This window comes from Notechis scutatus, chromosome 4, assembly GCF_049901735.1.
Source record: "Notechis scutatus isolate UNSWTSFEM ecotype Mainland chromosome 4, rNotScu1.2, whole genome shotgun sequence".
Classification (NCBI taxonomy): Eukaryota; Metazoa; Chordata; class Lepidosauria; order Squamata; family Elapidae; genus Notechis; species Notechis scutatus.
Genome location: NC_142012.1, coordinates 15,264,714 through 15,290,221, shown reverse-complemented (window position 1 = coordinate 15,290,221; position 25,508 = coordinate 15,264,714). Strand labels below are relative to the sequence as shown.

General features: G+C 41.0%; 1 protein-coding gene across 7 annotated transcripts in view; it reads left to right on the top strand.

Annotated features, from left to right (window-relative positions):
* FAM13A (family with sequence similarity 13 member A) overlaps window positions 1-25,508 on the top strand; it is a 142,110-nt gene that overhangs the window by 58,448 nt on the left and 58,154 nt on the right. For 3 of the 7 annotated variants that reach the window (XM_026672645.2, XM_087962861.1, XM_026672642.2), the window contains one exon: window positions 13,737-13,937. The exons of the other annotated variants lie outside the window; for them this stretch is intronic. In XM_026672645.2, the coding sequence (XP_026528430.1) occupies window positions 13,737-13,937 (201 nt within the window). The remainder of the gene's footprint in view (window positions 1-13,736; window positions 13,938-25,508) is intronic. 7 annotated transcript variants of the gene reach the window in all.

Below are 25,508 nucleotides of genomic sequence, written 5' to 3'. Positions count from 1 at the left end.
AGCCCTAAGTAATATTAGTACATGATTCTCATTTTTTTTCTCCCATAATCCTGACTTTGCAAGTTGGTACATGAAAGTTGAACTTTTTTTTCAGTTGGTGATGCTCAAATGTTGTGCTGCTAGAAAACTCTGCATCAAAGAGGAAGGAAAATAACACCAAACGTTTAAGTCTTTTTTTCTTAACCATTAAAAAAAAATGTTGGACTGGAGTCAATCCCTCAGATATGTAACACAGGAGCCTTTGTTGCCTGAGCTTTTGAAAAATATGTATATTTTTTTTCAAAAATTTAGTTATGTAACATTATTCATGGTGCCAGCATCCCACGATGGAATAAAGGATGGGATTGATTGCAGAGGAAGGTGGAGACAAATGTACTCAAAATTTAAAGTGAGTCAGCTTGGAAAAACTAACGCAATGACAGCCTAAAGCATGGAGAGAAAGAATAATTCAATTAAATTGTTTTGGTTCCTGAGATGATTACTTATTAACTGGCAAGGAGGGCAGCTTCTCAAGTGGGCAAGGCAATCTATAAATTTATAAAGAAAGGCATGTGTTCCTGTGATCATTAGATTCTGTATCATTAAAATTTAATCTTGCCACCACAACTTTTTCCCGGTTTGTATTCATTATCAGTCCTCATTGCCAACTTGCCCCTCCTCCTCCTCACATCCCTTGCGTAAATTGGATGAAGAATTTGTGTAGCATCTCTGGTGTGGTTGGACTACAGAATTACATTGGTTTGATGTTTTTAAAGCAGTTTGACATGTTCAGTCAACAACCTATAATTGAATTCTTTTATCACATGCTCCAAACAATGAAAATGGTATTAAGGGTTATTTTCCAAATTGAGAAGATGAAAGAGTTGCTAACAAAGAGAGGGACCAAAAAAGCAGTGAACTATGTATTCATTAATGTATGAAGTGTACATTAGCATTGTGTGTGCGTGTGTGTGTGTGTGAAGCATCTTGCTACACTGTACCAAAGGTAATTGAATTAATATTCAGTAAAATACAGTTCCTTATTTTTTAAACTTGCATAAAATCTGTTGGGTCACCAATGATATCGTAAAGCAGCAAACTTTAGAGAGTTTGATATGTCTATTCCAGTGGTGAGATTCAAAATTTTTTACTACCAGTTCTGTGGGCATGGCTTGGTGGGTGTGGCAAGGCTTGGTGGGCATGGCAGGGGAAGGATACTGTAAAATCCCATTCCTTCCCTACCCCACTAACCTGCTTTCCAGCTCCGTTTTCCTGTGCAGGGCAACAAAAGAAGACCCAGCCAATCAGCTGGGACTTGGGAGGCAGCGAATAGATGGGGGCAGGGCCAGTCAAAACCCTGAACCCTGAGTCAATACTCATGCCTTCTTGAGGGCTGTGGCATCTTTTTTTAAACCCAGCTCAGTGGTGGGATTCAATTTTTTTTTTTACTACCGGTTCTGTGGCAGGAGAAGGATAGTGTAAAATCTCCAGTCAGAGGTGGTATTTGCTGGTTCTCCGAACTACTCAAAATTTCTGCTACCGGTTCTCCAGAACTGGTCAGAACCTGCTGAGTACCCCCTCTGACCCAGCTGCTTCTTTTTCAAGGTCAGTTTTGACTTTTTTTTTTTCACCTCGGACCCAGACATATTTGGGGCAATCGGATTCAGGCAAATATGCAATATAATCAATAGTTCTGAATCCCAGCTGCTTTTGCTGCTTATGTTTTTATTTTTTTTATTAAACACAAATAAATACAAATACAAATTAAATACAAATGAAAACAGCAGCGTGTGGCGGCAGCCCAAAAAGCTAATACTTGGTTGCATAAATAGCATCGTAGAATCAAAATCACATGAAGTATTAGTATTGCTTTATAAAGCCTTAGTAAAGCCACACCTGAAATACTGCATACAGTTTTGGTCACCACATTACAAAAAAGATGTTGAGACTTTGGTGAAAACTGCGTAGAAGAAGAGCAACTAAGAGGATTAAAGGCCTGGAGACTAAAACATTTGAAGAACGGTTGCAGGATTTGGGTTTGGCTAGTCTCGAGAAAAGAAGGGCTAGTGGGGACATGATAGTAGTATTCCAATATTTGAGAGGCTGCCACAAAGAAGAGGGGGGGTCAAGTTATTTTCCAAAGCACCAGAAGTCAGGACAAGAAACAATGGATGGAAACTAATCAAGGAGAGAAGCAACCTGGAATTAAGGCGAAATTTCCTCACAGTGAGGACAATTAACCAGTGGAACAGCTTGCCTTCAGGAAGTTGTGGATTCTTCATCACTTGAAGTTTTTAAGAAGAGACTGGATAACCACTTGTCTGAAATGGTGTAGTGTCTCCTGCTTGAGCAGAGGGTTGGACTAGGTGACCTCCAAGGTCCCTTCCATTGTAGTCTGATTGAAAATTTATATAGCCGCCAAGTCACATTCAGTGACTTAGGGTGACTTACAAAGATTAAAAAACACAATATAAAAAGCAATAAAAAGCAACCACTTCCCACTCTCTGATCAACAATCAAATCAGACATTTGATGGGCTCCATCCCAATCTGGGGTCCCCAGGCCTATTGGAAAAACCAAGACTTTCAGGCCCTGTGAAAGGGTGTCAAAGTGGGAGCCAGTGTTGTCCCTATTCTAAATAAAGGCAAGATTGTTATTTGTAAGTACCATTTTGTTATAAAACAGTGCAGAAAAACAGAGAAGGCAAGGAATGACTAAAAAATGACTAAATAAAAGTCATCATTTATGGTGCAACACAGCACTCGTAAATTCTTGTATAAATAAAAGCAAGATCTACCTACGGTATTGCAATTGCTCGTTGAAATCAGTGGAGATATAGACATTCTTCCTGAAATAAGAATGATACTCCAGACTCTAAAAATGTTAACAATTATAGCTTCAGAAGTTAAAGAACATTATTTTTTTAAAAAAAATATCAGTTTCAGGCGTTCTGATTTAACTGTCATCCTACTTTTTTAGTGATTTAGTTCAAGTGTATAATGAACTCCTGACCTACTTATATGCAGATGACTAATAATTTTCTTTGGATAAGTTCATAAGGGAGGCCGGCATCTGTCAACGTTTGTAGTCCTTATTTTCCTTGATTTGGAAAGTTGCAAGCCTGTGATTCTCTAGTCATGAAATATAGACAGTGGGAGGGGATGGTTGGTGTGAAAGGCCCTGCAGGATATTTTGAATCAAAGCTAGTTTAGAAACACAAATTCCTACCGCGAATAAAGGCATATATACGTGTCCCAGGATAATGTTGCAGGATCCAATCTGGGTCAGTCACCGGGATCAGAGGTTTGGCGTTCTGAGCTTTTGGGACTTGTGCTGGAACCCATCCTCAGTAGTGGTGGGATTCAAAAATGCTTACTACCAGTTCAAAAATGCTTACTACCAGTTCTTACTACCAGTTCTGGGCGTGGCTTGCTGGACGTGGTGAGGCTTGCTGGGCGGGGAAGGATACTGCAAAATCCCCATTCCCTCCCCATCCCACTAACCTGCTTTCCAGCTCCGTTCTCCTGTGCAGGGCAACAAAAGAAGACCCAGCCAATCAGCTGGGACTTTGGAGGCAGAGAATAGATGGGGGCGGGGCCAGTCAGAGGTGGGATTTGCTGGTTCTCCGAACTACTCAAAATTTCTGTATCGGTTCTCCAGATCTGGTCAGAACCTGCTGAATACCACCTCTGATCCTCAGGGAACTGGGCTATTTTGTGTGTAGTATTTTCCCTAGGATGAACTCCAGAGCAAGTCTGAAAGCTTGGAAAACTAAACTACTAAACCTCAGAAGATTAAATGACTGGTCCAGATGGGATCCTACAAATTTCTCCACTAACATTTTTACATTAATAAACCTCAAATTAGCATTTAATAATCAATAAGGTTATATGTTTTTTTTAATTTGCAGATTTATAAATCATTTCATTTTATCACAGAAAGTTTAGAAGAGGCAATAGCTGGGAAGCTACAGTGTAGGCTTCGTTAGGGAATTGTTGACTTTTTGATTCAATTAAATCTAGTGTTCTTTATCCATTAAATCAGGGGTCTCCAATCTTGGCAACTTTAAGACTTGTGGACTTCAATTCCCAGAATTTCTCAGCCAACTGGCTGAGGAACTCTGGGAGTTGAAGTCCACAAGTCTTAAAGTTGCCAAGGTTGAAGACCCCTGCATTAAACTATATAGTGGCACTATCCACATACCTTTACAAATGTTATCTCAAGCATTTCCATGCCAAAATAATTTCTTAACTGAGACAATACATTTCCCACCCCCCACCATTTTAAAAGCCATTTTAATACAAGTTTGATTCTTATAGTTGTACTGTAAGATTCATACTTTGTAAAAACCAAGATGTCATTTGCCATCATCTCTTTCAGAGATTTTGATAGGAAATTACAATTGTTACTGAGTTATAAACTAACAAATACTGACTTTCATTTGTAATTTTACATAGTGGTAAATATACCAGGTTACAGTTATGACCTATTAATTTACTTCTTAATCCAAGGGTCTTCAAACTTGGCAAGTTTAAGACTTGTGGCCTTCAACTCCCAGAATTCCTGAGCTAACATGACTGGAGGAGGAATTCTGGGAGTTGGAGTGCACAAGACTTAAAGCTGTCAAGTTTGAGGACCCCTGTCTTAATCAAATCTCACAGAATTGGAAAAGGTGTTTGGATAAGTACAGAAATGTAAGCATACTGCAAAGTTTCTGAAATAGGCTATCCCTCTTATTACAGTTATTACTCTGAGGCTTTAGAAACCTGAGCTTCTACTTGTAATTCAAACATAATGGAAAATTATGCAATTTCTCTCTTTTTCTCTCTTCGTTCTTCTGTAGACATAGGAAATGTGAAACTTTATTATATGGTAAAAAAAAATCCGTCTAGATAGGCAAATATCAGGATCAGATTATTATTTCCAATCTTCAGTTTTAATGGGAGCATTTAAAGAAATAAAAGTGACAGCATCACAATTGAAGCCCAATCCATCTATCCATCCATCTAACCACCCATCCACCAACTCACCTACCTATCCACATCTAATTATCTATCTATCTATCTATCTATCTATCTATCTATCTATCTATCTACCTACCTACCTACCTACCTACCTACCTACCTACCTACCTACCCATCTTCTACATCCGTTCATCTGTCTACCTACCTATCTACTGTCTGTCTGTCTGTCTTAAATTCCAACCATCTAGCCTGGAGGTGACTCTAGGCAGCTTACAATCATTAAAAAAACGTGTGAAACATTCAAAATTAAAACAATAAATTGAAACATTAATATTGATTTAAAATTGACAAAGATGGGGAGGAAGGTAGCCAGATACACAGTTCCAGCAGGTGGGGTCTTCTATTACTCTGTTAACCAGCTACCACCAAAGTGACGTTCTCCCATTGGGGTGCCAGGCTTCAGTACAAATATGTGAGCACAGATCTCATGACGGGGCGGCGCATTGTTCCAGAGCAGGGGTGTCAAACTCAAGGCCTGTGGGCCAGATCCGGCCTGAGGGGTGCTTCAATCAGGCCTGCAGGGCCGGCCTGGAAATAGCAATGGACCAGTCCGTGGTGCCTCTGGCAGCCAAAACAGGGTACAAGGTGGCATGTAGGCTCCTTGCAGCTCATTATCGGCCCGGATGGTCTCCTGCAGCACTTTGCTGGCCAAAACGGGGCACGAGGGGCTGCGTACGGCCCCCCTGCACTCCATTTTGATTGACAGGGTACTGGAGATGTCTGTCCTGCTTCCCCCACCCCCACCCGGCCAGCCCGCAGAAGAGAACTGTAATGCTGATCCGGCCCTCAAACAAATCCAATTTGACACCCCTGTTCCAGAGGGTGGAAGTCAGGGCAGAAAAGACTCTTTTCCTGGACCTTTTTACCTGTGTCATAACATGCCTACAAATGGAGGTGAGGAACTTCAGTTATAAAAGTGTGATCTTCCTCTTGACTTGTTGATCATCCCCTGCAAAAACTCCTGGTTAATCTATAACTGATTTCAATAAACCACACTTCCCTTCTTGTCAGATATTATAGAAAGAAAGAAAAAGAAATGGGTGATATAGATCAGAGTGAAAAATTACCAGTAGCCCGATTCGCATATAACACCAAGCCCTAATGGGTGGGTCCAAGCATTACACTAAATCCAAAGCAAACAAACCATATTGTTCCTAGGTCTTTTGATCCAGAGCTCTTGATTCTGCACAATTGGAACCTGGATTCTATCAAAAGAACCGTAAAAGGAGTAGAGACAATAGTTGTTTAACATCCAAATCTTAGCATTCATGTGAAAGAATAAACTAAAAAAAAATAAGATGAGTTTCCTTTACAGACTTCTGTGATATTTAATACCCTGTCATTTTTAGATCTCACGGTTTTTTATAATGGATAGGTGACCTGGGAAAAAAAAGCTGCAGATAAGCTTTCACTGCTTGATCTGTTTTTGATTAGATGGAAAATTCCTTCCTTTCATTCTTTTTTTCCCGATAAAACCTGATGACTGGCTCGTTCTGGATACACTGAGGCTTGTGCAATAAAGAAAAGTAAATGTTCAAGTTCTATCTTAAAATTGCCACGTAGAGCAAATTCCAAGATTGGAGAGAGATAAAGGTTTGCTTAATATAACAAATTTGGCAGTAAAGGTACTTGCATTTTAAGGACTTAACATGCTTTAATGGATATTGGAGAAGAAAGAGAAGAAAGCAAACTTGCCTATCTGATTCCTTATTATTGTAGAAGATGATACATGTTAGTTTAATCAAGTGACCTTTTGTCTTCAACCTTAATCTGGATTGATATAATCTTGACTGATAATTTCAGCCATTGCAGTTGGGAAGGAAGGCCTGTTTTTCAGGGCCACAGAATCGTTTTATAAACCAGACTTTATTGATATTTGGTGAAAGTATAAATCATTAGCAGGGCCTTCCTTGTCGTCAGCAGTACAAATCAGTATTTAAATAAAAATGTGCTCAATTACATTCAATTAAAAATACATGTTGTAAAAAAAAAGCTAGTAAGAAAGAAAAACATATTCACAGATGCACACACAGACATATGAATACAGACAAGGGTGCGATTCAACCAGTGTAACATTTACTTTGTCCAGCAATCTCTCTGTGTTAAACAGTTGACGCGCGGCAATCCAGGTGAATCAGCTGAGCTTGAAACCAGGATATAAAGCACAGACTAGAACCAGGGCGGGCAGGTGGGCCCGACAGCTGATTGTCAGAGGGAACGGTTCGCTCACACCTGATCCTCTGAGCTACCGGTTCCCCCAAACCGGGCCAAACTGGTAGAATCCCACCCCTGAATACAGATACAGTATACAAGTATGTGATACAAGGTACCACATATACAGTATGGTATATGTGGTACCTTGCCCAATAGTAGTAACTGAGAGGAATCTTGGACTCCTAGTGGACAATCATTTAAATATGAGCCAGCAGTCTGCAACAGCTGCCAAAAAAAGCCAACACAGTTCTAGGCTGCATAAACAGAGGGATAGAATTAAGATCATGTGAAGTGTTAATACCACTTTATAATGCCTGGTAAGGCCAACTTTTTCATGGCCTTATCAGGCATTATAAAGTGGCATTGCATCCAGTTTTGGTCGCCACGATGTAAAAAAGATGTTGAGATTCTAGAAAGAGTGCAGAGAAGAACACCAAAGAGGATTAGGGGACTGGAGGCTAAAACATATGAAGAACGGTTTAGTTTAATTAAAAGAAGGACTAGGGGAGACACGATAGCAGTGTTCCGATTATCTCAGGGGTTGCCACAAAGAAGAGGGAGTCAAGCTATTCTCCAAAGCACCTGAGGACAGGACAAGAAGCAGTGGGTGGAAGCTAATCAAGGAGAGGAGCAACCTGGAATTAAGGAGGAATTTCCTGACAGAACAATTAATCAGTGGAATGATTTGCCTTCAAAAGTTGTAAATGCTCCAACACCGGAAGTTTTTAAGAAGAGATTGGATAACCATTTGTCTGAAGTAGTGTAGGGTTTCCTGCCTAGGCAGTGGGTTGGATTACAAAATCTCCAAGGTCCCTTCCAACTCTGTTATTCTATTCTGTTTGCAGATATATTCAACAAATGATAGCTATATATTATTTTAATTATAGCTTCATCATTGGGCACATTTTTGAGGTTAAAGTATGACTGTACTATCTTTGTGCACTGTAAATATCTCTATGGCTATAAGTGTAGTTTCCAGCAGTTACTTCAAGATCCTAAATGTGACATGTTCTCACATTCTCTCTAAATGATCATTGGGTAGCACTATTATTTAAATGAGATGCCATTAAGAAATATCAGGGTTGTTGTCTAAAATGAACAACTGCAAAGATATCCAGAAGAAGCCTGTGGCAAATTACTTTGTATTGTTGCCAGTAACATGTCTGTGTATTCACCAGGAACCTTTATCCCAGGAGCGCTGAACGATGGCCCCTTTATGACTTATAGACTTCAACTCCCAGAATTCCTGAGCCAGCATTGTTCCCCACCCCTGATTTATCCTTACATCTTTTAAAATTAATTCCCAACATGTTCTCGTATTCATAGGCCATTAGGGACGGGGTGGCTCAGTGGTTAAGATGCTAAGCTTGTCGATCGGAAAGGTTGGCAGCTTGACAATTCGAATCCCTAGTGCCGCGTAACGGAGTGAGCTCCCGTTACTTGTCCCAGCTTCTGCCAACCTGGCAGTTTGAAAGCACATAAAAAATGCAAGGAGAAAAATAGGGACCACTTTGGTGGGAAGGTAACATCATTCCGTGCGCCTTCGGTGTTTAGTCATGCCGGCCACATGACCATGGAGACGTCTTTGGACAGCGCTGGCTCTTCGGCTTTGTAATGGAGATGAGCACCGCCCCCTAGAGCCAAAAACAACTAGCACGTATGTGCAAGGGGAACCTTTACTTTTACTTAGGGATTATTCGAAATTACAATGGATCTCTCCAGAACTACTTATGATCAGTTTGGAAGTTCTGACAGATTCCCCAGCACATGATCTCATTTGGGCGACAGATGACCAATCTGTTTTTACGTCTGTTTCCAGAATCCCATAGTCACATGACTGCAATTGGGGGCATCTTTTGCTAGAAGTTTGCATTTACTTCTGGTTTCCAGCAAAAAAAGGGGGGGGTGGCCCATGGACTTTATTTAATGACCTTAATGGGTTTATTTAATGACCTCAATGTTTGCTTAACAACTGCAGCAAAAAGGTCGTAAAATCAGTGAGGACCACATGGTAACCTGCTTAATGACCACGACCTAATAACCATAATTCTGGTATCAGTTATGGTCGTAAATCGAGGACTACCTGTATTTTAGAAGATTCAATAATATGAAAATATGAATGTTTTCTAAGCTTCATAGAGCTCTCTCAAACTCAAAAGAGGCCCCTGTTAATGTGACTACATCTGCTATCTGGGCTGTTGGTTCTAGTGGAGAAATATTTTCCTCCTTCAAAACACGGGGACCTTAATTTTTCTCGGAATGCATGGTTTGCTAATTGTACAGTAGCAGACAGGACAGCACTCCAGAGGGCTAACATCATTGCCCAGAGGATCACTGGTAGCCCTCTCCCCTCTTTGGAAGAGCTTTATAGCTCCCGCTGCCTTAAGAAAGTTCAAAACATTCTCAAAGATCCATCTCATCCTGGGCACCCTTTTTTTGAACTATTACCATCTGGCAGACGGCACAGGATAATAAAAACAAGGACAAATAGGCTGAAAAACAGCTTCTATCCCAGGGCAGTAACTCTGTTGAATTCTACTATATAGTGCAATATTAATGCAATATCAGGGGTTTTCAATTCAATTATATAGAATGCGAAGAATGTGTTTGTTTTATTTTTATAGTTTTCTTATGTATGATGTACACTGAAGATGGCATTTAATTTCATTGTACGATGTGCAATGACAATAAAGTAAACTAAACTAAACTAGATCTCACAAACAGATTTTAAATTGAGGATGCCTGCAAGCAAACGTTGCAACTGCTAAGATTCTATGCACGTGCAAAAATAATAGTTGACTCACTGGATTTTCCCAGTCTTCTGAGCCATAGTATGGTTGAAGATCAGTTGACAGATTTATCATGTACCAGGATGTGTGTCTTGTGGCAGGAATATTTTGTTAAGTGGTATATGTGACTCCATTGTTCAGGAATTATTTATTAAGCTATTGTTGATAACTAAACATAACACACCAACTTAGACTTAAGGAAATGATTTACTGAAAGGGATAGCTAAAAGCAAGCCTTTACATGTTTTCCATATTTATCCCACATCAAATGGCAAAGTCAAGGAGTCCTTCACTTACGACATTTCTGTTGCTAAGCGAGACGTTTAAGTGAATTTTGCAGCATTTTACGACCTTTCTTGCCACAGTTAAGTGAATCTCTGCTGTTGTTAAGTTAGTAACACGATTGTTAAAGTGAATCTGGCTTCCTCACTGACTTTGCTTGTCAGGAGGTCGCAAAAGGGGATCCCATGACCACAGGGCACTTCAACTGTCATAAATGTGAGTCAATTGCCAAGCATCTGAATTTTGATCACATAACCGTGATGATGCAACAATTGTTAAGTGTGAAAAATGGTCATAAGTTTTTTTCAATGCCATTGTAACTTTGAATGGTCACTAAGTGAACTAAAAGTCCGTAGAGATTCTCAATCCAGGTCATGGATGTCCCAAAGATGCTTTTTTCAGGAGGCAACTGGACTTCCTCATTTTTTTCTTTGAAGATGTTTCGCTTCTCATCTAAGAAGCTTCTTCAGTTCTGACAGGATAGTGGGGAATGGGAAGATTTATATTCCTTCTTTAGACAGCTGATCTATTGCATCCTTTTAGAGAAGGGTGTCAAACTCAATTTCACCGAGGGCCGCATCAGGGCTGTGTTTGATCTCGGAGAGCCGGGGTGGGCGTGGCCAGCATGACATTACTCGTGTTGGTGGGGGGTGCCTGTGGGCGCCCAAGCGCTCTGCCAGCAAAAACGGGCTCCTGTGCTCCTTTTTTCACTGGCAGAGGCACCACTGGCCCATCCTTTGCTGTTTCCTGCGGGCCAGATCTAAGCACCCCACAGGCCAGATCTGGCACCCAGGCCTTGGGTTTGATGCCCCTGTTTTAGAGGGTCATTGAACCTCCAAATGCTTCAACAGAGGACTACCTGTAGAAGGTTGGGGGGTTTTCATGTCAGCAAACACAGAATCTAAGCCAAGTGTCTTCAAACTTGACAAGTTTAAGATTTGTGGATTTCAACTCCCAGAATTCCTGAGCTTACACATGACCGGAGGAGGAATTTTGGGAGTTGAAATCCACAAGTCTTAAAACTGTCAAGTTTGAAGACCCCTGATCTAAACCTACACTAGAAATGTCTTGCCCAATGCTCAAATAGTGAAATAATTTCACAAAGGGCAATAAGAGTGACTTTAGTATAGTAGTTAAGGTGCTGGCTAGAAACCAGGAGACTGAATTCTAGTTTCCCCTTAAGCAGACTGGGTGACTTTGGGCCAGTCCCTCTTCTCAGCCCAACCCACCTCACAAGTTTGTTATTGTGAGGAACAAAGTATCAAAAGTGGCATAAAAAAGAATAAATAAACAAAATGTATTTGGCCTATTAACAGTGCCTGTTTTTGAGTATATGTGCTTGTTCAAGAAATCTACAACTTTGAGTGCTAAAAGTTTTATTTAGGTTTTTAAAATATCTATTATCAGACTTTTATCTCAGGTTTACTTACTCAGTTTGCCCTCCTCTGCAAAACCCAGAAACCATCACAATATTTCCACAGAAAGTTAATGGCAAAGGATACAAAAGGGGACAACATCAGTAATCCCAAAACGCATAAAACCAACAGGTAATTGAGTGGTTTATGGTTAATATGGGAGTGTAGCCGGATTGTACCCTCGTGTGAGTTAAATCTTTTTTTTTTAAATGTCTTTATGCAGCTAGTTTTGGTTGCTAGGGGAGGAAAGTTGGAAAGTTTTAAAAGGTGGCTTTTCCATCAGGAGCGCCGCTTGGTACCTAAAGCGCCAAGGCACTGCTTGGAAGAAGGAGAGAGAGAGACGGAGGACAGGCTGTATGTGTGGTGCGTGTCCCGGTCACGTCTGTTTCCTCCGGCCTCTCTTCCTCCTCCCCGCCAGGGAATGAGAGCAACGTGCATGACGTGATGTCAAGCCGGCTTGTGGCAAAGTCCCGCGGCTCGGAAAGCCTCGTCTTCGAATGGGAAGCGTGTGGGATATGCTCTCCTCCTTCGGCCAAAAACTTCTGGAGCTTTGGACCCGAGGCGGCAGGATTTGGGGGGGGGGGGATTTCCATTTTCTGCCCTCTTTTCCCTTGAATCAATCATCTCCAGATGGAGGGCAGGAGATTATACACACACATACACACCGCGCTCTACATCAGGCAGACCAGCTGCCCACAGTCCCTTTGCGCCGAGGCGCCTCTGGATCCAAACGCAGCTGTTCCCCCCCCAACCCGGTGTGAGCCTGTGGCCTGCTGTTGCCTTCCTCCCATGGCAAGAAAAGGCTCTTTGGGCAGCAAAGTTATTTATTTATTTATTTATTTTTTTTGCTATACCAAGGAAAGCCCTTGCGCAGAATAAACGTTAAAACCATAGAACAAATGTTTTGGTTTTTTTGTTTTGTTTTGTTTTAGGGTCTCCTGATCGAGCAGGGGGGTTGGACTAGAAGACCTCAAAGGTCCCTTCAGTTCCAACCCTATGATTCTATGTTCCTTCGCGCCCCAGGTTCTCGTTGCTTTGTGCGGATCGCGCCCTCTTCCCCTGGCATGGCTGCGTCCTCTTGAGGGGGGGGGTAAAGGAAGGAAAAGGGGGACTGGGATTGTTGAACTACAGTCACCATAATCCACTGCCCACAAAGACGCGACCTGCCCACGAGCGGGGCTTAATGGTTTGGAGCCCGGGCGGTGGGGACGAGGGAGAGCTGGGCTGAGATCACCCTCCATCGGGCCAGACTGTTCCATAGCCCAGGGCTGGATCTGGCGAGCCCCCCACCCCACCCATCCACACCCGCCTCCTTTAACTCTTCCCCAAGACAAGCGATGCGGGATGAAAAGAAGGACCGATTGAAATACATGCACATCATTATGAAACGCATAAGCGCGCAATCGTGCCTACCGCCCCTCTCCTATGGCCCCCAATTATTCGTACCTATTTCCTGTATTTATATTTACATTTATTCTTATGTCTATTATATTGTAAGCGTTTGACAAATCAAATCAATAGCAGCTGCGGGCGCCTGGTTGCAAAGCTACAACTCTCTCTCTCTCTCTCTCTCTGCCCCGGGGAGGGTGGTTTCTGCAAGTCCCCACGCCTCCAAAAAGCGCGTGGAAAGCTGGAGGAAGAAGGCGAGGCTCGTTCCGCCTCCCTCTCCAGCTCCGCCGCCCCAACCCATTGGCCGCTTTGACAGGCGGGCAAAGGGGGAAAAAAGTTTCAGATTACTCGGGAGAGCGAGCGGATCGGCTGAGCCGGCTGTCCCCGGTTGCGTCCGCTAATTGGCTTCAGGAGGCTGGAGCTCCCGGAGAGAGAGAGAGAAGCATCTCCACGGCCAGAAAAGGGGGAAGCCTCCCTGCCCGGCTGGTACTTGGCCCGCTCTCCGCGCTCCTGGGCAACCCAGCCGCCCCGCCAACCCCCATCGAGGCTTGGCCAAAGGCGTGCGCGCCGGAAACTTGGCAGCTGAATCGCCGGAGCAGGAAGGCGAAGCCAGCGGTGGTTGTGTTATTTTTTTTTTTTTGCAGGGAAATAAAAGCTTTGACAGGCGGCCGGTGCCTGCCGGGCAAAAAAGGCAAACCGTGCCGAGGGGGTGTGGTGGGGAAGGAGCAGCCAGACCCCGGCTGCAAAGAAAAGAGGCGGAAGGAAATCAAAAGCTCCAAGCAACCAGCTCTCTCCCAAGGCTTCAACTTTTCCGGCATGGCTTTGGAGACCGTCTCGCTGCAAAGGTAAATATAAAAAAATAAAAAAAAAAGGGGGGAGGGGGAGAAGGAGTCTTTAAATTTCTTGGGTTTCGGTCTGTTTTGAAGGAGTGTGGCTGCAAAAGCCCCCCCCCGCGCCAAGCTGCCTGCAAAATATATTCTCTAGAGCAGGGGTTCCCAACCTGGGGTGCGAGAAGATATTCCAGGGGGTGCGAGAAAAGTCCAGGTAATTTTTATTTTTTTTTATTTTATTTATTTATTTATTTGTTTGTTTGTTTGTTTATTGTGCAATGGATTAACTTTATTTTCATTTTAGAGTTAAGTATCGTTATTTAGTGACCGTCACATACATAGCTGAAAAGATTCAATCCTACCATATATTTAACGCGTTCAGTAGTTCCTAAAGTCTAAATTTCAGGGGGTGCAAGGTTCGACTGAAATTTCTTTAGGGGTGCGGGGCGAAAAAAAGGTTGGGAACCACTGCTCTAGAGTATACCGTGTAAAGCCCCTGCTATAGATCTTTAGCAAAAATAATAATAAATGAAATCGTACTGGTTTTGGAGCAAAAAATAAATAAAAATAACATCCCAAAGGTGCTTCTCCTTCTCCCCAGGCAACTTGGACTTTCTGGGGGTTTTTTTGTTTTTTGTTTTGGAGCTGTTTCGCTTCTCATCCGAGAAGCTTCTTCAGTTCTGAAATTAGTTTTCAGTATTTTTTTTGTTGGGAGTTCGAACTGTAAAAAGAACCGTCCCGTTTTTGTATTTAAAAAACGTTCATTTTTCTCCATGTTGCCTTGATCTTTGATCCTTTATATACGGTGGTTTAATTGTGTACGATAGTCCTGTGCTGAATGGAATTGGCACCTAGACAAGGTCATGTTGGACTGAGACTGTTGTTCCAGATGTTTTGCTTGTCCTGTTGTTATGGATTGTTTCTATTTCCTATCTCTTTACTGGACTTGTAGAAATACAGGCAATTGGCTTTTCCTCATAATAAATAAAAATGGTATTTTACACATAACAAAATAACAGAGTTGGGAGGGACCTTGGAGGTCTTCTAGTCCAACCCCTGCTTAGGCAGGAGACCGATACCCATTCCAGACAAGTCGCTGTCCAGTTTGTTCTTAAAAGCCTCCAGTGATGGAGCACTCACAACTTCTTAAGGCAAGACCTTCCACCACTTAATTGTTCTCACTGTCAGGAAAATTCACCTTAATTCTAGGTTACTCTAGGTAGAACTAATGTACGTTTGTACAAACCTAAATACAGAGTTTTATGTTTGGGGAAGAAGGAGCAAAGAATGCACATTCTTCTCCTTCTTTGCTTCTTTTTTTCACAAATGTACCTATAAGTCTTTTCTCCTTCGGGTTTAGATAGAAATAAATTATCTTTTAATTAAGCTGTGTTCAGTCCACATGTCTAAGAGTGAAGTGCAATTTATTATGATGTAACATTATACTGCAAACAGAGTAGGCAGCTAGGAACAAGTGTTTGCTCTATGAAATATTACTGTCTTGATCTTTCTTGTCAACTGTTTCTTCTCTAAGTTGCCTTGAGGTTGTGATTATTTAACTCAGGACAATAGTTTCTTGTAGTTGAAATTGTAGTTGAAATTGAGAGTAAAAGTTTGTATAAAATAGCATGCAGTATAGTAAGCTATATAAAAAGATAGTTTTAAAAGATAGTTTACAAGTCTGTAAACGCATTAATAGTTGTTCGAAGTGTTGGCCTGTCTGAGTTTCCAAGCATATTTATTAGAACATGTTCCTTTGCCTTTTTTAAATATGACACATAAAGATTGTAATCTGAAAAAAGAAGAAAGTGATGTAATATTAATATTATTTGTTATATAATTTTTTTGAGCTTCTGAATATTAGGGTAAGAAAAAAAACATTAAAAATTGCCTGCATACCTTTCCTTTAGAGCAATAAGAAAAATTCAGGGATTGACCAACAAACCAGATTCTGCTTTGCAATAATCATATTCTCCCGAAACCTTGATTTTGACTGTATTAATTAGGTTGGTTGGTTTTTTTTAAATGAATAACTTTGGTTTGTGCAATCCTGACCAATGTAGACAAAATGCCTGTTTACTAGCCTTCATTTGAAAACTTATCTGAAAATATATGGAATAAGTTAGCTTTTCTGTGCTGAGAAATCTTCATTTACCCTTTTTTTTCCTTTTTGGTAGTGAAATGTTTAGCTTAGAGGTCAGTGTGGGAGTGCCATGTGTTCAAGGAGCAGTCTTCCAGTTTCGTTTTGTAAATGGATGTTTCTCTTAAAACTCTCTTAAATTACTTTTAGTTTATTATTAACTATTAACTTTGGCATTTACTACTATATATTTGAGCTGAGGGACAGTATGGTGCAAAATTATTCAGATTTCTGTCAGAAACCGATTGCTCTCCCAAATTTATCTGAATTCTCACAAACTATAGATCTGCCTCCTTTCAGATGAGGTTGATCTTGTAGGTCATGCCATCCCCTCACCATTGGTGGTTCTGGATGTTGAAGACCATCCATATCTGAAGCTTTTTAATATCTGCAGTGGAGGAATCTATGATCCAGTGTCAGGGGTCTCCAAATTTAGCAGATTTAAAACCTATGTATGTCAATTCCCAGAATTCCTCAATTGAAGCATGGACCTCAACTCCCTCGGCATTCTGGGAGTTGAAGTCCACACAAGTTGTCCAGTTTGGAGACTTCTGGCCTAGTGCCAGGACAGAAGTGTTTCAAAACATTCACCTAATGGAAAAATCTGTCCCACAGAAAACTAATATTCAGGGTTGATTTTTCTGATTTAATATTTTCTTTGGCATATTCCAACAGCTAATAAATTTAAATAAATAAAATTATGTACATTGTGCAAGGGAATTCTTTCATATTGCAGAAAATTTAATCACTCTGTTTGCAGATTGGAATAGTGCCTTCCTGAAATCCTCTAGAGGCTTATCGTTTATCTTAAGGAACTGATGAGCAAAGGAGCACGTTGTTATGACAAAACAGGCCCAGAAAGAGTTCAACATATGGTTTCTTCTCTTTTCTTCATCTGAGGAAAATATTCTTACTCTTATCAAACAAACCTGGCTTGGCTATAACACCAGTCATGCTTTGAAACTCATGATGGTAAACGTAGCATAATTGCTTTTATAATGCTAACAGATTAATGTGTATGAAAGGGAATGTTTGTTGTCATTATTATCAGTTAGGCCCAATGGTTAATCATTCATTAATACAATGCAAAGTATCATGTATTTATTAGATTTTTATCCTGCCTTTATTATTTTATAAGTCACTCAAGACAGCGAACATGAATAACATTCCTTTCTCATCCTTCTGTTTACCCTACAGTAACAACCTTGTGAGATGGATTGCTCTGAGAGAGTAACTGGCCCAAAGTCACCCAGCTAGCCTTGTTGCTTAAAACAAGATTAGAATTCACTCTCTCCTTGTTTCTAGGTCTGCACCTTAACCATCACACCAAACTGGCTCCCCAGTTTATTATTGCCTTGGATTTCCTAAAGGAAGCTTTGGTCTCAACCTCTTATGTCATGCTACAATCTTCCACTCCACACCTACACCCTTAAGACAGGGGTGTCAAACTCAATTTCATTGAGGGCCGCATCAGGGCTGTAGTTGATCTGGGGGGAGGGGCGGGGGGGCTTGGCCAGCTTGACGCCACTCACTGGGCATGGCCAACTAGGTGGGCATGGCCACTTTGATGCCAGTCCCCAAACTGCTGGCATGCTTTCTCTTTGCATTGGACCGAAGCCACGCTGGCCTGATATTTCCTCTTCACATTGGGTAGACCCGGCCAAAGCGACACAGGTAGACCAGGCTAAAGTGACGCGGGCCGGCCCCTTAACATTTTCTAGGGCAGCTCCGCCAGACCTTGAGTTATACACCCCTGCCTTAAGACATATCTAGTTAAAAGTGGTGTCTTTTCAGCCAATTCCATATGTCCTTTTCCATTGGTTGTTCAACATTTGAGGTATTTTCTTGCACCCCATCATCCTTCGCCAACATGCAAATACCCATGCTATTAGGGTTGGTGGAAGTTGCCATCCATGTATAGGCAGATGACTCACCGAGTCAGCTGAATTGGGGAAAGAAGTAGGATTAGATAGAGATGTGGTTGAAGACGTGATCTGGTATAAGTTGCTAATGGAAAACATAAATGCAAGCTTGATAAGCTGCTACCTTCTGGATCACCACCATTCGATATTCCCTATCCACAGCAGATCAAAGCTTTCACATATACTGCAGGTGACCTCTCTTTCTCCTTTTTATGTGTGGGAGCCCAGAGTTGAGTACATATCTGAAATCTGCCTCAGTTCCCAAGTCTTTTTGAGGCAGAAAATACATAAAAATAGTAGCATATGCCCTGGCTTTCTTTCTTTCTTTCTTTCTTTCTTTCTTTCTTTCTTTCTTTCTTCTTTCTTTCTTTCTTTCTTTCTTTCTTTCTTTCTTTCTTTCCTTCCTTCCTTCCTTCCTTCCTTCCTTTCCTTTCCTTTCCTTTCCTTTCCTTTCCTTTCCTTTCCTTTCCTTTCCTTTCCTTCCTTCCTTCCTTCCTTCCTTCCTTTCTTTCTTTCTTTCTTTCTTTCTTTCTTTCTTTTTTTCTTTCTTTCTTTCTTTCTTTCTTTCTTTCTTTCTTTCTTTCTTTCTTTCTTTCTTTCTTTCTTTCTTTCTTTCTTTCTTTCTTTCTTTCTTTCTGCCTTGCCTGCCTGCCTGCCTGCCTGCCTGCCTGCCTGCCTGCCTGCCTGCCGCCTGCCTGCCTTCCTGCCTTCCTGCCTTCTCTCTCTCCCCCCTACCCCTCCACACACATACACACACACAAGATGGCTCAAACTATTTTAAGTCATTGCTTGTCACTAAGGCTAACCAAAATGTTTACCTGTGGCCCTAATCATAAAAAGTCTGTTACTTTTAAAATGTTGTTTTGTTGGAGTCATTTGGAGCCAAGTTATCTGGAGCATCTAACAGCATTCTTCTAGCAACTGTTACCAAACCCACAAACATGATGAAACGGCCTACGTGACCAAGTAGGCTTTTTTATGGCCACCTGCAAATGATTAAGTTGGAACACAAGATAATCCAAATACTGACTGTATTGGTCACAGAGTTTGATTTTTTGACTTGTGACCAATTAAACAGATATGTAATCTCCCATCAGTTGTTTATGGCCCTTCACTTAGAAAAGTGCTGTATATACAAGAGCGCACAGGAAATTGGTCTTCTGGTGTCATTATAGTCACTTGTTTTTAACCTGGATTGCAGAATGGTTATTTATACCTGTTTCTTCCAGATAAGCCCAATAACAAGCACTTTGAACTTCACTTCTCTGGGTTTTTTAATTATATAATAGTTCCTGAAATCTTTTAAAAAGAAGATACAAACTCCTACAAATTAATGTAACGAAGAAAAGACAAAAAAAATCAAAGAGAAAGCAAAAATTCAAGAAAAGAAAAAAGCTAACAAATAGAGAAAAGATACAAAGCAGTGGCTTCTAATATTCTTCACAGCAGTTATAAATACAACTTCATTTTAGCGTCTCTCTTCCTCCCTCCCTCTCTCTCCATTATTATATGTTTGATTTGTCTTTGAAGTATGGATTTCTTGTCTGGCCGCTCTCGGAGGGTCAGATTAGGTAATCATACCTCCTCAGCCCTTAATTTTAACACTGGTTCACCCCAGGGTTGCGTGGCCCTTACTCTATACTCTTTATGTAAAGGACTGCATTCCCACTCACGCCAATAATACTATTCTTAAATTTGCAGTTGATACAACCGTGGTGGGACTCGCCTCCGGTGGGGATGAGTCTGCCTATCAAGATGAGTTGGATGGGTTGCTTTCTTGGTGTGTAAATAACCATAACAATAACTTGGTCCTTGGTTATCAATGGAGACCGAGTGGAGCAAATGACCAGTTTTAAGTTTTTGGGTGTTATCATAAAAGAGGACCTGACTTGCAGCCCTGGTCAAAAGGGCCCAGCAGAGATTATACTACCTGAGACTACTCAGGAAACAACAACTGAATAAAAAATTGTTGGTGACCTTCTACCGCTGCACCATAGAGAGTATCTTAACTTACTGCACCTCTGTATGGTTTGCCAGTTGCACAGTGGCAGATAGGAAAGCACTCCAGAGGGTTAATGTCATTGCCCAGAAGATCATTGGTTGTCCTCTCCCCTCTTTGGAAGAGCTTTATAGCTCCTGCTGCCTTACAAAAGTTCAAAACATTCTCGAAGTTCCATCTCATCCTGGGCACCAGCCTTTTTTTGAACTATTACCATCTAGCAGATGGTACAGGACAATAAAAACAAGGACCAATAGACCGAAAAACAGCTTCAATCCCCGGGGAGTAACTATATTGAATTCTACTCTATAGTGCAATATTAATGCAATATCAGAAGGTTTCAGTTCAATTGTATAGAATGTGAAGGATGTGTTTTTGTGTTTTATTTTTATAGTTTTCTTATTTATGATGTACCCAGAAGATGGCATTTAATTTCACTGTACAAAATGCAACGACAGTAAAGTAAACTAAACTAATTTTTATAGCCACTCATCTCAGCCATATGACTCTGACCACCTTACAATTCTAATCTATTAATTCTAATACTCTTCTTTCTATAATCTTGGAAGGAGGAGAGTTAAGTTAACTGTATTTCAGTTGTATTTCACTGCATGCTGTTTGTTTTGGATGGAACCATAGATGTCACTGAGAAATCAGAGACTTTTAGAGCTAGAAGTTCATAACCTGAGGTTTGGATGGCATGGAAATGTATGGCATGATAAAGATAAAATAACGTGAATTTCAAAAATAATTTTATTAGATGTGCCATATTGAGAATATATTGGGGATGTGATGGCTCAGTGGTTAAAGACTCTGAGCTTGTCAACTGGAAAGCTGAGAACCTGAGTTCGAGACTGAAGTGCTTTTTGACAAAAAAAAGCAGTGTTAAGTAATAAAGTAAACTTACCATTTGCAAAGCTTTTTTCCCCATAGGACAATACTAATCAGTGTGAAAAGGGCTTGCTGACTTACATGCAGTGCAGCTTTTTTCTTTTTCTTTTCTTGATTCCTCAAATACTGAGAAATCTGAGATTACCATCCAGAATGAAGTTTCACTGTCATTACTGAAAATTAAACAACTTGCATAAGATTACTACTTCATATATTAAATCTGATCCAAAATCTTTAACAAATAGTTAAGGTAGCAAGATATTTATCATGCAGCGACTAGCTATAGCTTTGTGGCATGCGGTACAATTCTGTGGCTATCTCTCTGGATGTAAGTTACATAGAACTGAACGAAATACACTCTTAAAGAATGTAAAGTTATACATATTAATTGCACTCCACTGAGCAAAATTGTCCTTTCCAGAAAGTATGGCCAATCTTTAGAACTGTCGTTTTTTTTGGCATAGGTTTAAAAACATCTCACTGGGTCACCTAGGGAGAAATTATTTCCAGGTGACCAAGAAGTTACCCAAGAAGAGGGCCATGATGGCTAAGTGATTAAAGATGCTGAGCTAATCAGCTGGAAAGCTGGCATCCTGGGTTCAAGACCCGAACGTTGCATGACAGGAGGAGCTCCTGCTACTCACCATAGCTCTTGCCAATCTAGCGGCTCAAAATCATGCAAATGCAAGTAGATAAATAGGTACCACTTCAGTGGGAAGCTAACAGCATCCCATGCACCTGGCCTATAGTCATGCTGGCCACATAACCACGGAAGCATCTTCAGACTCCCGGTTCCCTTGCCTAAGAAACGGAGATGAGCACCGCCCCCAAAGGTCAGACATGATCGGTCAGAGGAAACCTTTACCTTAAGAAATCACCACCACCACTACCCCAACAGAAATAGCTATCAGGTTCTATTCAGACTTACTCAGTGGTAGGCTGCTACTGGTTCGCAGTTGGCCCTCCCCACCTGCCCCTGCCCTTTTCTGTCCTATATTTCCCTGCTTTTTAGCTCAGCTTATTTGCGTGGCACAGCGGATTGCCATGCCTCAGCTGTTTTACTCACCAGCACTGACATAGAAGGTAAGTTTTTCAAGCTTAAAATGGGTGGTTTTTTTAATGCTGTGTGCACACGCAAAGTGCGTGCTCACCAAACCAGTTGTTAAACCGATTGCAGCCCATCACGGCACTTACTTCTTGTTGAAAATAGCAGTCAAGTTTGAATACAATATTGTCAGGAGGCAGAATGGGGTTGTTTTGTTTTGGTTTTTGCCAATGCTGAAAAAAAATATCTTGGCTTTCTTGTACTTAATAGCCATAGGCTGTTGACGTTTAACCAAGTTTTTAAAAATACTTCTGTGGTAACTATTTGTGGCTTCCTTAGTAACCTAACTCATACCCTCTTATGCAACATTAAGGTTTGGTGTGTATTAACATGCTACTGTTGAATTCAAAGGAAGGGCGCAACTTGGCTGAAAGACAGCACCAGTCATTCCTTCCTTTGACCCATTTTTTTTTGTCTCACTCATCCATTTGCCAAACTGCAAATAATAAACAGATGCGTCTTTTCTAACTTGTATATTACGGTTCTCCTTTGGGTTGTAATTCTTTAAGAAATGAAACAGTAAAAGCTGAATTAGCAGGATCCATCTCTCCAGGAAAGAAACAGAAGCTGAACAACAGTCTCCATGTAACGCACATCAGGACCCTCGTCTTGTGATAAAAAGGAGTTGGTTTGAGGTCTCCCGTAAATAAAGCATTTATCTTAATTAGAATGCTTTTTATGACCTTTTAGATAAGTAATCTAGTTAGCCAGAAACTAATGATTAAACCGTGTAACCTTCTAGTTCCAATATTATCTTGGAAACAGGATTAGCAGATACAAATAAATGTGGAAGTGTACGTTTGGGGGAGAAAGTCGTAAACATAGCGTTATGGCATTTTTGTACCCATGGTAAGGTTTATAGGCAGATAGTTGTCTGCAAATTTTTGATTGTACTTCTGATATTAAGAACTAAGCCCAGACTTCCGCTGTTGTTGTTTGCCAATTGTCCACCAATTCCCTGAACAGCCTTGGTCTTGGACAAGGTGTACATATCAGCCACATACATTTAATACATACATACATACATTGTGAGCTGTATGTATGTATGTATGTATTTATAAAATGTATGTGGCTGATATGTACACCTGGGCAGCTAAGAACAATCAACAAAAAGGATAAAACATACTACCGTATAAACTGATCAGAAAATAAAATTAAAATCATAGCGCAATAACCAGGGCAAATTCCCTTTGAGTGGGCCTATGTCAGTGGTAGCTAACCTTTTTGGGCTCCCATGCCAATAATTGCGCATGTGCTTGCCTGCTCATGCTCGTGTGCCATCGCCCAGAAGGCAATGCGCGTGGGGGCCCTCCCCATGCCTCCTGTGCATGCACGGGCAACCCACACTGTGCGCTTCTGCGCATGCGCAAGTGTCTCCGTGCTGTCGCGCCCTCGTGCATGCATACCAGATAACCGACAATCAGCTGTCAGGTGGGCGGCGCACATGCGCAAAAGAACTTTTCTGGGCAAGTGCTTGTGTGCCGGCAGTAATGGTTCTGCATGCCACTTCTGGCACACATGCCATAGGTTTGCCACCCCGGGCCTATGTGTTGAGTAACCCTAACCCTAAGGTATACCTTGGCTTTCTGAGTTGCTTTGGAGAATGAAGCATCAGAAACAATGTCCCAAAGGTTCTTTTTCAAGAGGAAACTGGACTTTCTGGTTTTTTCCTTTGAAGATGTTTTGTTTCTTATCCAAGAAGAAGTTCTTCAGCTCTGGAAAAAGCACCTTTGAGACAACCATGACCTGGATGACTGAGAATCTTCTTAGACATCAGAAACAACATTTAGAATGCTGGTGAAGCATGCTGACTGGGGATTCTGGGAGTTGAAGTCCACACATCCTAAAAGTTGAGAAACACGGATTGAAAACATTTGGTGCATTTTTGAGTTACAATAATACAAGTAGTCCTCATCTTGCGACTACAATTGAGCCCAAAATTTCTGTTGTTAAGCGAGACATTTGTTAAGTGAGCTTTGCTGTGAAGTGAATCACTGCAGTTGATAAGTTAGTAACGTGATGGTTAAGTGAATCTGGCTTCCCCATTGCTTTGGCTTGTCAGAAGGTTGCAAAAGGGGATCACATGACCCCAGGACACTATGACCGTCATAAATGTGAGTCAGTTGCCAAGCATCCAAATTTTGATCACGTGACTACAGGGGGGAATGGGGCAAAGTTTGTAAGTGTGAAAAACGGTCATGTCCCTTTTTTCAACGCTGTTGTAACTTTGAACAGTCACTAAATGAACTGATGTAAGTCAAGGACTATCTGTACCTTAGCAAGTCTTTTTTTTTTAGATTGAAATATGGGAGTGAGAAGAACTTATGTAATTGAAAAATATTTTGGAGGTTAGATCAAGTCCCTGTTAGGAGAAGAACACTTTCATTTTTGTTCAGCTAAAATCCTCTGATAGGATTCAGAAAACGACCTCTTTAAGTCGTCCTGCAAAAGCCCAGGCATAATTACTATCTGTTTGCAAAAAGGGTTTTACAAAAAGGTTTGCCAAGGTATCCAACTAATAAGGAGAATCTAAGATCAACAAAACAAAGTTTGCCTTCAGATTAAGCTAAAATCAACATGCTCGCTTTTAACCTGATGTGCAAAGTGGCAGTGCAGTTCAAGCCTATAGGAAAAAACAGCGTCGCTTCTAGACAACTTAAGACCTAAGAAAATAGTTTGTATTTTGGTGCACAGATGATGTTTAGAAATAGCTTATAGGTGCAATGATCTGTGCTGCTTCAGCTTTGCAAGGAGGTGATCTTAGTTTTAAATGTTTTGTCTTAAGAATCGATGCAAATAAGGAAACAGGACATCTGGCAAGCAACTGATTGCACAAAGTTTCTATTCATTTGGGGAATAACAAAAATTATCCGTTTTTTCCCCCCCATCTGCAAGCTGATGTTCCTGTTCTAACGCATGTAGAAATTTGGAGACTTCATGACTACTTGTCGGTAGTGTTTTTATTTGTTTTCTTCTCTGTGTTCCTGGAAATCAGTTTTATCTAGGGTATTTTAATCTAAGGTCAAAGTAGAAAGAGTTAAATATAGCACAGCAACCAAAAACTATTGATTTTCAGTACCCAAATATTTAACCTGGATGTCATGGTCCATAAAGTCTTTTTAAACTTTCTGGAAACTCTACAAATACATGAATCTGGTAGCAGATCCCTTTTCAAACTTTAGCCTTGGTGGGGAGACTTTGAATATTTTGCCCTCAGAAGACTTTTGTAGATTATACGGATTATTCACCCTTATAATTAAGTCAATATTTAACTGTTCCAGAAGCTCCCTGGAAATTACTTCGCTCTAGCATTAGGGTAACAGAATGTCAACCAGAGAGGTGAAATATTCTGAACCTTAACAAATGCTGGAAGCATCCCTTTAACTTGAAGTTCAATGTAAATATGATTTGGATCCTTGTAGCAGTAATGACAGGGGATGTGACAGTTCAGTGGTTAAACACACTTAGCTTGTCAGCTAGAAAGCTGACTGCTTGGGTTCGATACCCAAGCGCCCAATGATGGGTGAGC